The following is a 15445-nucleotide window of genomic DNA, read 5'->3' as shown; positions in this document are numbered from 1 at the left end:
GGTGCGTTTGAAGACGTTGTCGACTACTAAGTATCTTATTGCAGAAACCACACTGCCTGGTCTGATCACAAACTCCTCTCTTGAAGTGTTGCTGCATTCCCAAAGGGAATTCCTTATTGCAGCCCTTGCAAAGTATGCAAATACGCTTGTCCTGATGTTGTCGCATCTTTTGAACAGTACTGAATTCCTTACCACAATCCTTACAAACTTTACTCAATTTCTTTGTGCAAACACCATTACGGACATGGTATTGTAGCCCTTGCTTGGAGCTAAACTTCTTTTTACACGCCGCGCAGTCCATCTATACATAACAGTACGATAACCACTATATAACATCTTAACAAAGATCTAACCTAATTGTTAACATTCTAAGACATCTTTATTTCGAGGTATGTCATTCCTTAACAAAGATCTAACCTAATTGTTAACATTCTAAGACATCTTTATTTCGAGGTATGTTATTCCTTAACAATTACTTAACCTAATTGTTAACATTCTAGGGTGCCTTTAATTCGAAGTATGTCATTCCTTAACAATTACTTAACCTAATTGTTAATATTCTAGGGTGCCTTTAATTCGAGGTATGTCATTCCTTAACAATTACTTAACCTAATTGTTAACATTCTAGGGGGGATATTGAATGAAGTCCTTAACGGACTCCGTAGCCCAACCCACTATTGTCAAAAGCGCACCAAACCGTTCTGCACGCTTCAGACTACACATTTCATCATACAATTCCTGCACACGCTCTTTTAACCGATCTATTTCTTCCCTTTGTATTTCTATGGTGTTTTTTTTATCCTTTGCGTCGGCGGTCATTCTTCTTACTGCTTCCACTGGTTCCATCTATATATGAATCCAGATCACATGCCTTGTAATGCTCTGATAGTAGGACCCACCGGCTGCGGAAAGACCCAGTTCATCGTGGAGCAGCTATTAGGACCCTTTAGATACCGTTTCGACTACATAGTGTTATTATGCCCCACCTACGTGAATAACCGCACCTGGGAAGGCATAGGAGTGAAAGATGACGACTTCTTCGTAGATATTTTAGACCCTAACGAGTTATCCAGCCATTTGAAGTTCTGGCACAAACAATTCCCTAAAGATACACAGACTTTACTCATACTGGATGACATTGCCTGTGGGGACGACGTAAAAAAGCGCACCTCCGAATTAGTGAAGCTCGCTTTCAGCGGCAGACATGACAATATTAGTGTTTGGTTGCTCTCGCAGCAGCTTACCAGTGTCTCTAAACCCTTCAGGGAAAACATAGGCTCCCTGGTCGTATTTTATACGCCCAGTAAGTCTGACCTGGAAACCATCTTAAGCGACTACGGCGGTGAGATATCCAAGGAACAGTTGCATGAATACATGCGGCATTTAAAGACGCATCAACATTCCAAGATGATCTTCTCTTTGAGGTTTCCGTATTCAATAAAGATCTCAGATCTTTAACTCCTAATGTATATGGAGATTGAGCAGCTCTTAGATGAAGTCCCCACACAGTTAGACGAAAGTAACCTCAAGGAACAACTCAACATCCTTGTGTCTTCGGGGAAGTGTAAAGAAATGATAGGCAAGGAACTTACCCATGAGCAAGTTAACAAGTTGTCAGAAGAGGAAGTCAAAAAGTTCCATAAGAGGTACGAGGCTGCCCTTGCAAGTAAGACCACGGACGCCGTCGCAGACTCCGCTATCCGACTTGCGACTAAATTGCTTGGACTTGCACTGCCCATAGACGATGTGGATCAACTGCGGAAGGACATAAGTGAGGACTATGTCATTGCCCAAGAACTTAAGATAACCTGCGGGTGGTTGTCTTTGAAGTGCGGTAAGTTAATGGCAGTAGCCTCTGCGGCACTTCACGTAGCTCAGCACGTCAACTTGAAGGAGGTACTAGGTTCCTTCGGAACATCTTGGAAGGACTTCAAGAAGGATAGAGAAGTCGAAAAGGTCTTCCAGGCAGCACTTGCTGATGATCAAGTCGCCTCAAGTACTGAGTCAAGTCGTCCTTAAGTCGTCTTAAGTACTTAGTCAAGTACTTAGTCAAGTCATTGTCAAGTACTTAGTCAAGTCATCCTTAAGTACTTAGTCAAGTCATTGTCAAGTCGTCTTAAGTACTTAGTCAAGTCATTGTCAAGTCGTCTTAAGTACTTAGTCAAGTCATTGTCAAGTACTTAGTCAAGTCGTCTTAAGTCATTCTCAAGTACTTAGTCAAGTCATTGCCAAGTCGTCCTTAAGTACTTAGTCAAGTCATCCTTAAGTCATTGTCAAGTCGCCGTCAAGCTATTATCAAGTCCTTCAAGTCCTTAGATATAAGATGAGTGGCACCGAAGAACAACCTCAGGAGGAGCAGAAGATTACCAAGCCTAAATCTGCAGGCAGAGTTGCCGCGGGAAAGAAGCTCGCGGAGATGAACAGAAAGAATAAAGCCAAAAAAGAAGAAAAGGTGGAGGACGAAAGCGAATCCTTTTGGAATCCCGGCTACGTCATCGGCGCGTTAGGAATTGCTATAGCAGCAGGCAGCTTTTACTTACAATGGCGGAATATGAAGCCAGAAGTAAAGTGGGAGGCCCCAACATATCACGCACCTGTGGAGGTCAGAAAAAACAAAATCCCTGAAATGGAATGACCTTCTCGCTTTGTAATATAATGTCGACCGCGTTGTTGAAAACTGTTGAAGAGGCAGCTATCATTACCTCTATTGTTGCTGGTATTGGTTGGGTTGGTAAGAAAGTGCTCAAAGAAGACTTTACTGAAGACCCAAGCAAGAGCTTCGCTAATTTCGCTAAAATGACCGCTGCCGTAGGCGGGGCTATCTTGCTAAAGGATTACCTACGAAAGGAAAAGTACCTGCCTAACATATAATGGTTAGCTTAGTCGCAGGTGGAGTTATTGCAGCTTTAGCATTTACAGGAGCTAATTATGGCGGTAGATATCTGGATAAATTAGTTAGCGGTGATAAAAACGCAGAATCTAACGCCGAAAGAAAAAGGCACGACTTAGCGCTGGAGAAATATCAGCGGGACGTGGCGGCTTGGAATAAAAAAAGACAAGCCTACAGGGATTGGTTGGATAAGAATTACCAAGACAAAATGCAGGCGGATAAGAACTTCGAAAACACAGACTACGCCTTCAAACTTTATTCGCAGGCGCACCCAACAGTGGTGTTAAAGAAGCCTGACTTTAAGAATTACTACCAGCCTTCTAAGAAACAAAAAAATAGTGAGTTGGTCTTCGTAGGAGTCGCAGGGCTGGCAGGAGGCGTGGCCTTGGCGTATCTATTATAATGATCGTCTTTTTGGAAAGCGACAAGAATAACTTTACTACTTATCTGAATCCTCCCATCCGCGCGGAAAGGGTTCGGTTGGTTAGTTGCTCTTTGTACAATTCTTGGTATAATTTAATTGATGGCTTTGTCGTTGACAATGCCGCCAAACCAAAAATACCAGATTCCCAATACACACCTATAACACTGGCTAAGGAGCTAGCAAAGCATGGATATACTCTTACCACAGGATTACCCCATGAAATGACATTTAAGAAAAATAATGGAAGCGCTAATTTGAAGGACAGTTCATTGGTAGAACTCCTGGGTCTTACTAGTACCACGATAAATAACGGCAGTACATATGATGTAAAATGGAAAGTCGCATCCTCTTACGAAGTCTATTGCGACTTGATCCATAGTTACGACAATGGAGAAAAGTCTTCTCTTATGTCCAAGTTTCTACCCAAAGGTAATCCATTTGACCTGGTAGAATACACCCCCATTTCTTTGAGCTATGACTTGTCTAATTTGGTGGAAAGCATAAACATCACCATTAAAGTGGACGGAAAGACGGTGGATTTTAATGGATGTAAGATCAATCTTGTTTTATCCTTCGCTTGAATCAAGCGAAGCGCGATTCTATTCATATAATGGGCCGAACTGAGGACAAACTTAAAAGGATTTACTATGGGCCTGAAGGCTATTGGAAAGGAGCGTCGGCTATTAAAAAACTCGCGACCGCGGCCAGGGTATCAGATGAAACGGCTAAGAACTGGTTACAAAAACAAACCCTCTGGCAGGTTTATCTTCCCGTGCCTAAGTACATTCCCAGGCCCAGCTTCACCGTAAATGCCCCCAATGAAGTTCATCAGGCGGATTTGCTCTTCTTACCGCACGACAAGGTGAGAAAGAAGACCTATAGGTACGCTTTGACCGTAGTTGATATCGCAAGCAGATACAAGGACGCCGAACCCATAACCAGCAAGGATTCTGGGGAAGTCGCAGAAGCCCTAGGTAGGATTTATAAGCGCGTCTTGAAATGGCCTAAGCTGCTGCAAGTGGATGCGGGGACAGAGTTCATGGGCGTGGTTACTAAGACCCTGAAAGACCACGACACTAAGATTAGAAGAGCTGAAGCTGAGTACCACAGGGGTCAAAGCATCGTCGAAAGATTTAATAAGACCCTGGCCGAGCGTCTCTTTGGGTACCAGTATTGGAAAGAGCTGGAAGATCCCTCCAAACGCAACAGGGAATGGACTCAGAGGCTCCCCCAGGTCGTCGCGGCTTTGAACAACGAGGCGGCCAGGGCTACGGGAATAAAACCCAGAGATGCCATAAAAAAGAAACACGTGGAACACAAGTCCTACGTCAGAAGTTCGAGGGCGGTCGGACTGAAGGAAAAAAAGCTACCCCGCAACATAGTGGTCAGATACCTCTATCAGCCGGGGGAACTCGAAGGTGGCAGTAAGAGAGCCACGGATCCTAACTGGTCTTTGGAAACGTATGAGATTTCAAAGTCCGTCACCAAGGAAGGGCAACCCGTGTTGTATTACCTAAATGGCCCAAGTCGTGGATTTGTCATGGAAGAGCTGCTCATAGTCCCCAAAGACTCAGAGTAGCGCAGCACCGCGCGCCCGATTACACTCTAGGCATGTCAGTCTTACGTTACCTCTGCAATGCCCGCGTTCATTATTTATACGATCCACGGAGAACTGCTGATCGTCATTCGGGTCAAACCTCCATAGTAGAGGTATGTTACATTTGGCACACCTTGCCCCTTTCTTATAGACGTCGTCCGCGCATAGGTCGAACGTCATATTTTTTTCTTCGTCGTGGCGCTTGTAGCGAAGGAGTTTCTTCGTAATGTTCTCTTTGGCTACGTCTTCTGGGGTCTTATCGTAACGCAGTTGCGGACCCCAAGCTCTTTTCAATTGCTTGGCGTATTCTACGCGGCTTACGGCGGTGTAAATTAAGTTACTCCAACACAAACGCTGGTCTATGATCCACATCGTTTCTTTTACGGTTAATCCCTGGGCACTATGTACCGTCATGCAGTAACCAAGTCTCCAATCGGGGTGGGAAGTAATCCTTTCTACGTCTTTCATTTGCACCCAGGCTTTATCGTGGGTAACTGCGTTCTCTAAAGTAATGTCAGTGCCAGGTACCCGTACGTCTCTTTTCTGCATTCTGGTATCTCGGGGCTTATAGCAAACGGGTACGAGATTAGTGGGGAATCTTTCGCGGTGAATATTTAACAGATCTTTTTGAATACGGGCCTGAGAAGCACGCTTACTACTTAAGACAACATCTTTGGGGTTCCAGGCCTGTATGAATTCCTGATAGGACTTGGCTCGTACTCTCTTACGGAGTACTTTACATTGCTGAGCGTCTGTAAGGCCCCTTAGTTCCGCTTTGAGGTTCCTTACTTGATCCTTGCTACGGTAATCGGTGTTAATTTCCTCTGCGTAATCTACCATTCCTTTTAACCATTCGTGGGGCATTTCCCCTGCTATTGGGGGTGGCTGGCAAGGATCTCCTGCGAAGATTACCTGGCACTTACCTTTTAGGAAGTCTACGAACTCTTTTAGGATTTCTAAGGGCACAGTACAGATTTCATCCCATAAGATGACAGGAGGAATATCATGAATAGCTTCTGGGACCCATTTAGTGCCATTCCAACGAAAGAAACTGTGGTAAGTTTGTGCTTCAAAGCCCTTAGCGGCGAGTTCGCGTTCTAAACGATGTGTAGGAGTTAATACGGTTACTTTAGGGAATAGTTGCAGGACTCTGGTAGTCTTACCACTGCCTCCTGTTCCGTAAAGATAAGAGAAGCGGTGGTAAGAAATGGGGTCTGTGACACTTGGTAATGGTTCCTCAGTCGGGGTTACCGTTCCTTTAGTATGATTACCGTCGTAGGTTACTCTTGCTCGCCAGGCCTTTATCTCTTCGTCCTTGACCCTCCATTGCCCGCTTTCTGCTAATTCGTCGTCGGTGTAGAACTCTTGCACCTTTTCAAGCACTGCAGGTTTGACGTACAAAGAGTCAGTAGCTACTCTTGGAATGTCTTCCTTGTCAAACCGCAGCAACATCGCTAAGAGATTAATGTGGGCGTAAGCTAACATGCTAGCACGCAGATGGTAATACTGCGGTCTGTGGTCTTGATAGTAACACAAGGCATTCCATTGTTGCAGGGAATCTGTGAAATGATCCCACTTCTCTACTGACACCATTGAACCTTGGTCGTGAGCTCGTTGCACGAGGAAGCTTAATTCTCCTTTATCTGTGATTAAGCGGCGTTGCATGTGCTTCTCCCCTTCCTTTGCGCCCTGAGTGAACTTACCAATAACTATGCGGGCGGTAGCATTGTCTTCTGGCAGCCATTTGGTAAACTCCCGACGACATAATATTGCCTCATGAGCAGCGTACGTAAGGAGTTTCCGTTCTTCAAGGAACTTTAATAGCGGCACAGGGATCCATTCCTTTTCTTGCAGATGCTTCCCATACCACGCGTAAATTATGGGATGTAATCCCTCCTTTAGCTTCCAGCTGGTCAATCTAACGAATCCTGTCGCTGGGGCATCGTACGTACCATCCAAAGCTACCCTAAAGAATTGGCTGCCCGGATGTCCGTAACGGTCATAATACTCTTTACAATCTCCTAGGCCTTTGAAAGACGCAGGGTAACAATGTTTCATATCCAGCGAGACATACTCGTCCTCGTCGTATTCCATATTCCAAAGACCTCCGTGACCATGTTCTATGCAGGCTTTTGGAATTGGAAGGTCGCTAGGAGTCGGCTTCCAGCCATTACGCTTCTTTGCGGCTAAGAAGTCCAGGGAACGAGAACTTAATACTTCGGGAAAATCTTCACCCAGGTCTTCACAAACGCTGTCTATCTTCAGCTGTTCCATTTCGGGTCTATACAAAGTACCGTCTTGTGTCATAAATTGCCTACCTTCTGCGTCCATTAACCAGATGGAATTCTCATGAACCAAGTCTGCTAACGGAGATACTTTGTAGACTGAGGTCTTAACCTTCTTAGGAAACCTTAGTTCCCGCCAAGCGTGCCCATTATGTTGGTAGATAACAATAGGAGCTCCTCTACCTCCATATTTGTGAGTCCCAGAGTAAATAAACCCGTCTGTGATATCTTTAACGTGTATACGCCGCTCTAATGCCACTTCCAACTTCTTAATATTGGCTATGGTTCCTCCAGTCTTGCGGGTAGAATGCTCCCACTTTCGAATGGCTTCTCGGCGCTTTAAGGTTAACTTACCACCACGGGAAGCATCTTCAAAGAATTCCCGGACTAACTTACCAACACAGTTACCAGGATGTCGCATTGGTTGTAACTTCTTTACATCTGGCGTGGGCATTTCATACGCCCCGTAAATTACCACTGTAACAGGGTAAGCAACCTCATAGAATAATATGTCAATTCCTTCTAATGCTCCCGGGTTGGTAGCCTTACTTAAGACGAACAGGTTCTTTTTACCAGACGCTCTAATGGGATTGCGGCCCCTTTCAATAATCCATTCCCCGTCCAGATACTTTATAAAGGTCAACTCCAAACGGTAATTACCTTCGGGCATTAGGTCGATTATCTGTTCTGCTCTTTCCTGCGTCATAGTCTCATCCGTATTACCTTCCATAAATGTCGTAAAGGCAAAGTCTGCGTCTAACCTGTCCAGAACCTGGGTTCTAAGTTTGCGCACAGTCTTGTTCTTGATACTTTTGATGGTATCCATTATATATGACGTATTTTATACTTCGTTTGCAGTACCCAACAGAGCAGCAGTAAGGGACACACCGCGGAATTTCCGTAAATCTGCTGTACCCGCGTTCGTAATTTCCCGGGTAAAACCCGCAAATATACGGCATCAATCGCGAGTCCCCCTTACTGCTGCTGCGAGTATGCGCATGCACAGTGGGCCCCCACGGCGTCTACAAGTGCTAGAAATACATCCCACATGGAACATCAGCATCTCGTTTCCTCATGTAAATATCATAAGTAATCTCTATTATATAAGAGCTTTGTGCTTGTTAGAGTCGTGTAACATTCGTAATCTGATGACGTAAGACGATCGACAAACGTTTAATTATCGATCAGCTAACATCTTAGTGAGTGAGTGAGTGACACATTTGCATATTCAGACCCCTCACAATGGCTGTGGCCACACTGGGGCGTTTAACTATAGTTCAGCCAATTCTAACAATTGTTAACTTCAAAACCAATGTGACCTCTCTTCTGTTTAATTAACTATTGTTAGTTGCTATGCTGGTCGTCAAGGTAAAACAATGGAACTTAAACCAAGTTAAACTAAGGTACAACCCATGGTATAGATTCTATTAAGAAAAAAATGACCAATTAGGTTCGGTTATTTTGTGTAAGTGGAATAAGTATGTCGCGCCAATAAAGGGACAATTAAATCAGTCCCTCCAAAACGTATACGTAGCACACGGTAGTCTGTGTTTTCCTTTAATTTCACATTTTTCTTTAAGGTATAGGTTTTCTGGACTTCTTGATATTCGAAATTGCTGTTGCCAATACGGATCATGTTCATACACACACTCATTTAGCATAGAATTGAACCAGAACTGAGGTCTTGGAAGGATCCACACTCTGCGAGTATCGGTTACGTCTTAGTAAAGGTGCGATAACTGAAACAGTAAGCAATCTAAATCGCCGTGATGACTGAATAACCCTTAAATAATAAAAAATTTCGTCCTTTTTCGTTTTTGCTTGAATAACAGGAGAATAATCCTCAAGATTCTTCTGTCAGCCATTTTCGTGTTTTGACTGATAAGTCACAGAAGTGTGAGTCGTTCTTGGTGTAACTATGGTTAAACCTCACATGTGTGACCTCAAAGTTGTTTAACCATATATGAAAGAGTATAACTATAGTTTGTATTACGTCATTTAACTAAGCTAAACTACTGCTAAACTATAGTTAAACGCCCAAGTGTGGCCACAGCCAATAACTCGTTTCTACACTTCGCGTATCCACGAGTTAAAAATATGAAAGTTACTGACTGATTAGGTTTGATTGACGGCAGCGAAAAAAACAAATTTCAGCGTGCAACTAGGAGCACCGAGGTCGTATGCTTATGAAAATAGATGTAAATCGTTAAAAAAAAATGAAGTCTAAAAGGATATAGTTTCGACATACAGTTGTGAATTTTAAGAGAAAATTTGAGCTTAAAAAAGCTTGTCATTTTGGAACTCGCGAAGTAACGTCCAAAGTTTTAAACAACTATTTCGTGAGTACCAAAATGACACAATAATAAAACATTGTTACGATTTTGCAAACAATTGCTGTCAAAACATTTTGCCTAAAATCTTACCTTTATTTTTGTACGGAACTTGGAGGTAGTCATCAAGCAAGAAGATATGACCATATGACTTATCTAAATTACTAGAGGACAATGGATGAGCGATTCCTGTATTTAGGAAAACTGCGTAGAAACGATACATCGGCGCCATCTTGTTTGTTGTTGGTCACGTCACGAGTCGGTAAGACGGAACGAATCCGTCGGAACACGAAGGTGACGTCATTTTCGGGATGTCGTTTTGAGTCTCGCGAAATAGCCTCTACCTTCAAGGTAGATATTCAATTCATCAGGAAGGAACATGGCTGTGTTTGGACTGAAGTTGCTTATTTGTTTTATTCTTATTTTTTGTCTTCAATAGCGCAGCGCGGTTATACTAAAAATAGATGTCACGAGATCGGACCCCCCGCATGACTCAGACAAACAGAACACAAAGGTCATAGTAAATGTAAAGCGGTTTTCATTACGCTCGCTAGTTTCTTTATATTTTCTCGTCGTTTTTTTTGACAAAATGGTCAGTACGAAACATTGCTGCTGGGGAAGATGTAATAGTGATTCAAGATACCCCGATAGACTTCCAGAATCGCTCAAAGAAATGGAGAAATTGGGCCAAAAGATCTTCATTCCATTCATCAAGCCATCACAAGACCTCGAGCGTTGTCAGAGGTGGATCAATGCTTGTTCTCGAGAAGCGTTTTCGCTAAAGAACATTACCAGAAACACTTATATATGTGCTCTCCATTGGGTTGGAGAAAGAGGTCCAACAGATGAGTTTCCCGACCCTCTCAAAGCCAATCTGAGAGATGATGAAACCAAGAAAGCTTGCCGTACCAAAAGGAAGGCGCCAAAGGAAAGAGATATTTACAAACCTTGTTTGAAGAAGTCGAATTCAGACAACGAGAAAGATTGCATTTCCACCGTTAACGAGCCCTGTGAGTTGGAGGAAGAACTAATTATTGAAGACAACGAGCCAGGTAATAACAAGGCTACACAGACTAATATCTCTAAGTATGAGTTGGCGATCAAGGTAGAGACATTGATTCTTCGTAATCAAGCTAAACTACCAGAAGAAAAGATAAAAATTGTAAGTAATCTTTCTTATGAAGTGATCAGTAAAGACCCCAACCTAATGAAGTACTATGTTGGCCTAACTTCGTCTCAGTTTGACATCCTCTACGATTTTTTGAACGAAGTTTGTCCTTTGGACACAATATCATTTTGGGGTTGTAAAGGAAACCGAGTTATAAAAGTTAAGTGCTCGCGGCGTCTCTCGAAATGGTCATCCAGAGAGAAACTGTTCATTTGCCTCCTAAGACTCAAAATGGGCTTTAACATTAAAACACTGGCGCACCTATTAAGTACCCCTGACAAGGAAATAAAGGATACCCATATCAGGACCATCTTTACTACGTACATTCAGCTAATGTTCAAGATATTCCGCCAAATGCAGAAAATAATTTTTCCTACCAAGGAATTTTTGCGACGTTTCCTTCCAAAAGTATTCAAGTCAATCAAAAATGTTCGATGTAGTATAGACTGCACAGAGTTTCGAGTTGAAACCTCCAGAAACTTTGCCCAGCAAGGAAATACATATTCAAGTTACAAGCACAGCAATACTTTCAAGTGCCTTATTGCCTGTACCCCTACTGGTGGAGCTTGTTTTGTGTCCGATTTATTTGAAGGGGACGTCTCAGATGTGCAGATATTTGAAGAAAGTGGCATCCTCAAAGACTTGGAGCCAAATGATGTCATTCTTGCAGACAGGGGATTTACTGTCCAACATTTAGTTAACCCCCTGCAGGTTAAACTCAAAATCCCAGCCTTTTTAAAGGGAAGAAAGTCTCTGACAGCTAAAGAGGAGTTGGAAACCAGAAAAATTGCCAAAGCAAGAATTCACATTGAACGTTTTAATCAAAGACTCAAACAATTTAAACTAGTAGGGAGAAAAATTCCCCTCAGCCTTGCACCGCTTGCCACTCAAATGGTTGTTGTGGCCTGTGCTCTTGTGAATTTTCAAGAAGTTCTTTGTAAATAAATACATGCATATAATAATACACATAAGTTTCACTTTCAGGACTGTCATATTTTACTAACATGTACATAATGTAAATAGAAGAGTCACTCATTTACACAGGTTGTAACTAATATAGACTGACTGGTATATTTTGCAATCACTCTATAAAAAATCCTTATTTCTTAATTCATCAATTTATTAATTCATAATTATTCAAAGTGTACTCTAGATTATTACTGAGCTGCAGCATAGATAACATGGCTTAGTTTATATCCCATTGGGCTTGCCTTGAATACTGATAGTCCAGAATGTGGATTTCTGTGCTCTTTAAGTCCATCATAAATATAACATGTGCCATGATGAATTATGATGCTAATGTAGTGGCCTTCATTCCATAAAGTGGCACTGTGAAGGTATAACTGGGTGGAATTGATAACAAGGGTCGCTGGTAAATCTTCCCATTCTAGATGACCTGCTCTACTGAGTAAGTCCACACAAAAGACAAAGACATTATTAAAGCAAACAAATTGTCTGGGTGAATTTGCTCGCAGTCCAGAACAGTACCAGGCAAGGTATTGCTTTCCATTGCAATCAGTGACAGTATCTTGCAAACAAGGAATGCCTGTAAGTGGTTTGTTCTGAAATCTTCTTCGGCAGAGGGAAACACTTGGATTCAGCCATTCATGAAAGGCACTTTGAAATGTGGTTATACCTGGACAACAACTAAGATTGATGTTGCATGTTCTATAGATTTTAACTGGTGAAGGGCAGTTAGGCAGACCACAAGTTGATATAAATTCAGTGGTCAAGACTGACTTCAGAAGCAGCAAAAAAAAATCTGCTTCATTTCCATACAAATCAATATCACCAGAGTTGTTGAACTGAGCTGCTGCTTGTGGTATTACAGCAACCTTTGCATCACCATATTGGTGAAGTTCTAATAAATGCAATGAGGTTTTAATAATAGCACCCCCTCCATATACATTATCAAGGTTTAGTCTGTTCGACTTTGCTAAACTTTGAAATATCATGATCCAGTTGTCAATGGGGCAAGTGTTCGTAAGTGATATCCCACCTGATGTGACACACCCCCAAGGCAAAATGACGAGATTAGTGCTAGATGCAGCAAACATGGTTGTGTAGCCCGTACTGCTAAAAGAAGTGCATGTGGTTGGGTAGCTAGTACTGCCAGACGAGGTACATGTGGTTGGGTAGCTAGTACTGCCAGGAGAAGTGCATGTGGTTGGGTAGCTCGTACTGCTAGGAGAAGTGCATGTGGTTGGGTAGCTAGTACTGCCAGACGAGGTACATGTGGTTGGGTAGCTCGTACTGCTAGGAGAAGTGCATGTGGTTGGGTAGCTAGTACTGCCAGGAGAAGTGCATGTGGTTGGGTAGCTAGTACTGCCAGACGAGGTACATGTGGTTGGGTAGCTAGTACTGCCAGGAGAAGTGCATGTGGTTGGGTAGCTTGAACAGCTACCGCTGCTAGAAACTGAAGCATATGTGTGATCATGTGATAACACGAATGGCAAAAGATCTCTTGGAATCCTCATTTCAAAGACTTCAGGTGCAACTACTCTTGTCCAGAAAGCTGTAAGGGAGAGTAGTATGTCTGATATGCATGATTCGTCCCTGTAAATCCTCTCAGCAGACACTGGACCTTCCTTTGCATACAATACAAAGTCACAATACTTCCTTTCTGTTACAAGGAGTTGCATTTGTGTTTGATAGTAATATGAATGACTGTGCTTTAAAAGACATTCGTTGTCTTTTATGTAAAAGCACTGCCTTTTCATGACTTCCTGTGATAGAACAGACTCTTGGATCACACTTTGAATAGTGTGATCATGAAAAACCTTTAGACTCTTAATCTCTAGCAAACCATCTTCTTCCACAAGACCATCAGGAGAACATGCTAGCCAGGGGTATTTGGGATTAACCCACAATCCAGATGCCACAACTTGATGCTTTGTTTGAGCTTGGTATTTCAATATAGCATCGGCTTCATTTTCTAAGCCTCTTGCCATCCAAACAGACTGGTAGTTTTCACTCTCCATATTCCATTTGTAAGATGATATAAACTTCGCACTTCGACTGGCTGCACTTTTGGATCCATCAAGTACAAGTTTTCCAATCTTAACAGCTTCAAGGCATTTGGAGGCGGTTAGTCGAAGCCATCTCTCAGAGTGCCATTTTTCACTTTGGCTCTGTTGCTCTGTGTCAGAAAGTTGGGTGAGTGATGAGGGAGTTAAGTTCTTAACAAGGATTTCTACCTTCTCTCTTAACAAAGGCAAGCAAATATCGTCTACTGAGTAATCATTATATGAAACCTTCAGTTGTGTCGTCCACATAGAAATTTTCCCGGTCTTAGCATTTTCATATTGTAGCCGAGAGACAAAGTTATTGGTCATTGACGATGTTACCTGTCTGTATTGAGGCGGTCGTGGATCGAAATCTATAACTTGAACTTGTGTTTTCTTTTTTTTGGAGGGATATTTGGCATCTGAGAGTCTTTTGGGATTTTTCTTTCTCTTTTTTCCTTTGTTCCATGAACACTCCTGGCTAGTACATGGTGTAGTTACGATATGTCCGTGTTCTTTGACGTGGTCTAATAACAACAGCAAAACCGCAACTACGTGGCTGCATCGGCCAAGTTCTGACGCTTTGCATGGCTCACACGATGCATGTATAACTGCGCCACTTTGAATCGATAAAATTATCAATACGTTGTGAGGAAGATCTGTTTTCATTGAGGGCCAAACGTGCGCGCGAAGGAAATAATAATCACTGTTCTTGTTGTCAGTAACGTCGTGTACGAAGCCAGAGTCAACATATTTACGTCCGTTCTTGAAAGGCTTGTCAGTCATATGTCCGAGTCCGTGTCCCTTTGCTTCATCATCACTATCATCAGACGTTTGATCTACGACTTCACTTTCTGATCGTGATGGAAGCGATTCTAAAGCATAGAAATAAACGTGTCCATAGTTGAACTGCGCCGGTATGTCATTGGATGGAAAGTTTTTCCAGCCCGATGTAGGTATTTCAGGGACTTTATTCTTTGGCTCTTTGATTATTTTTCCGTCCTTGCTGTATTCCTTGGATACCTTAATATCGAGCCACCTACCTCCATCTATACTCGGATCAAGAATGCGGTAATTTCCAGCGTTTATACAATCCTGAACACGTGCGAGCAGTTCGCTACGCTTTCCAGTGACTTTTAGGCCTCTGCATTTAAGCCAACGCTTTAACTGGTAGACAGTATAGTTTCCCGGGTCAGCATCAAACCTGGATCCAGGAACTCCATCATTTTCAGTCAAGTTTGTAGCTGTTTTAAGTGGATTTAGATACGAAGTATTTATATTTGCAGTCATTCCTCTTCTACTGAGATGGTTTGTTTGTCTGAGTCACGCGAAAGGTATCATATTTCGTGACGTAATAACCGCGCTGCGCTATTTCCAATTTTTTGTAAGTACATTTAAGCTAAACTCAGTCTTGATTCCCATCGTTATTATCCAGTTTATAAGTTTGTGCTTATATTAATCGTTTTACAGACTGTATGAAAGCCATAACAGTACCTGGAACTTTCCAAAATGTTGTACTCGGTCAAAACAGTACTAATGTCAAACTAACATGGACGATCGACCTCGAAGGGCAACCCTTCAGTCAACTGAAAATCTCAAGGTATAAGGAAAATGATCCTGCCAGAACACAGAAAAATTTAGGTCTTCTGTACAGCAGTAATCGTGCAGCAGTTTCAAGTTCAGCATACAGTCTAAATGCAAGCAAGCTTTCCTCGCCTGTGTATGCTACTCTCACGATCAAGGACG

At 42.5% G+C, this 15445-nt stretch overlaps 2 protein-coding genes across 2 annotated transcripts; one reads left to right on the top strand and one right to left on the bottom strand.

Moving 5' to 3' along the window:
- Positions 1–10115: 10115 nt before the first annotated feature.
- Positions 10116–11808, top strand: LOC148911591 (uncharacterized). The gene has a single exon (XM_089028934.1). It carries the CDS (start codon positions 10116–10118, stop codon positions 11637–11639), a length of 1524 nt encoding a protein of 507 aa, XP_088885060.1. The 3' UTR covers positions 11640–11808.
- On the bottom strand, positions 11497–15062 carry LOC148911590 (uncharacterized). The gene has a single exon (XM_089028933.1). The coding sequence runs from the start codon at positions 14987–14989 to the stop codon at positions 11852–11854; it is 3138 nt and encodes a 1045-aa protein (XP_088885059.1). The 5' UTR covers positions 14990–15062; the 3' UTR covers positions 11497–11851.
- Positions 15063–15445: the final 383 nt, after the last annotated feature.

Source organism: Actinia tenebrosa, unplaced genomic scaffold (assembly GCF_029948245.1).
Source record: "Actinia tenebrosa isolate PJP-AT-01 unplaced genomic scaffold, QUT_ActTen_1.0 PGA_scaffold13__45_contigs__length_12533684, whole genome shotgun sequence".
Classification (NCBI taxonomy): domain Eukaryota; kingdom Metazoa; phylum Cnidaria; class Anthozoa; order Actiniaria; family Actiniidae; genus Actinia; species Actinia tenebrosa.
Note: the sequence above shows the minus strand (reverse complement) of the source record. Positions and strands in the feature narration are given on the sequence as shown.

What these genes read in the sequence shown, in the direction of transcription:
- LOC148911591 (XM_089028934.1), top strand. Translation starts at nt 10,116, where the DNA reads ATGGTCAGTACGAAACATTGCTGCTGGGGAAGATGTAATAGTGATTCA.
- LOC148911590 (XM_089028933.1), bottom strand. Translation starts at nt 14,989, where the DNA reads ATGACTGCAAATATAAATACTTCGTATCTAAATCCACTTAAAACAGCT.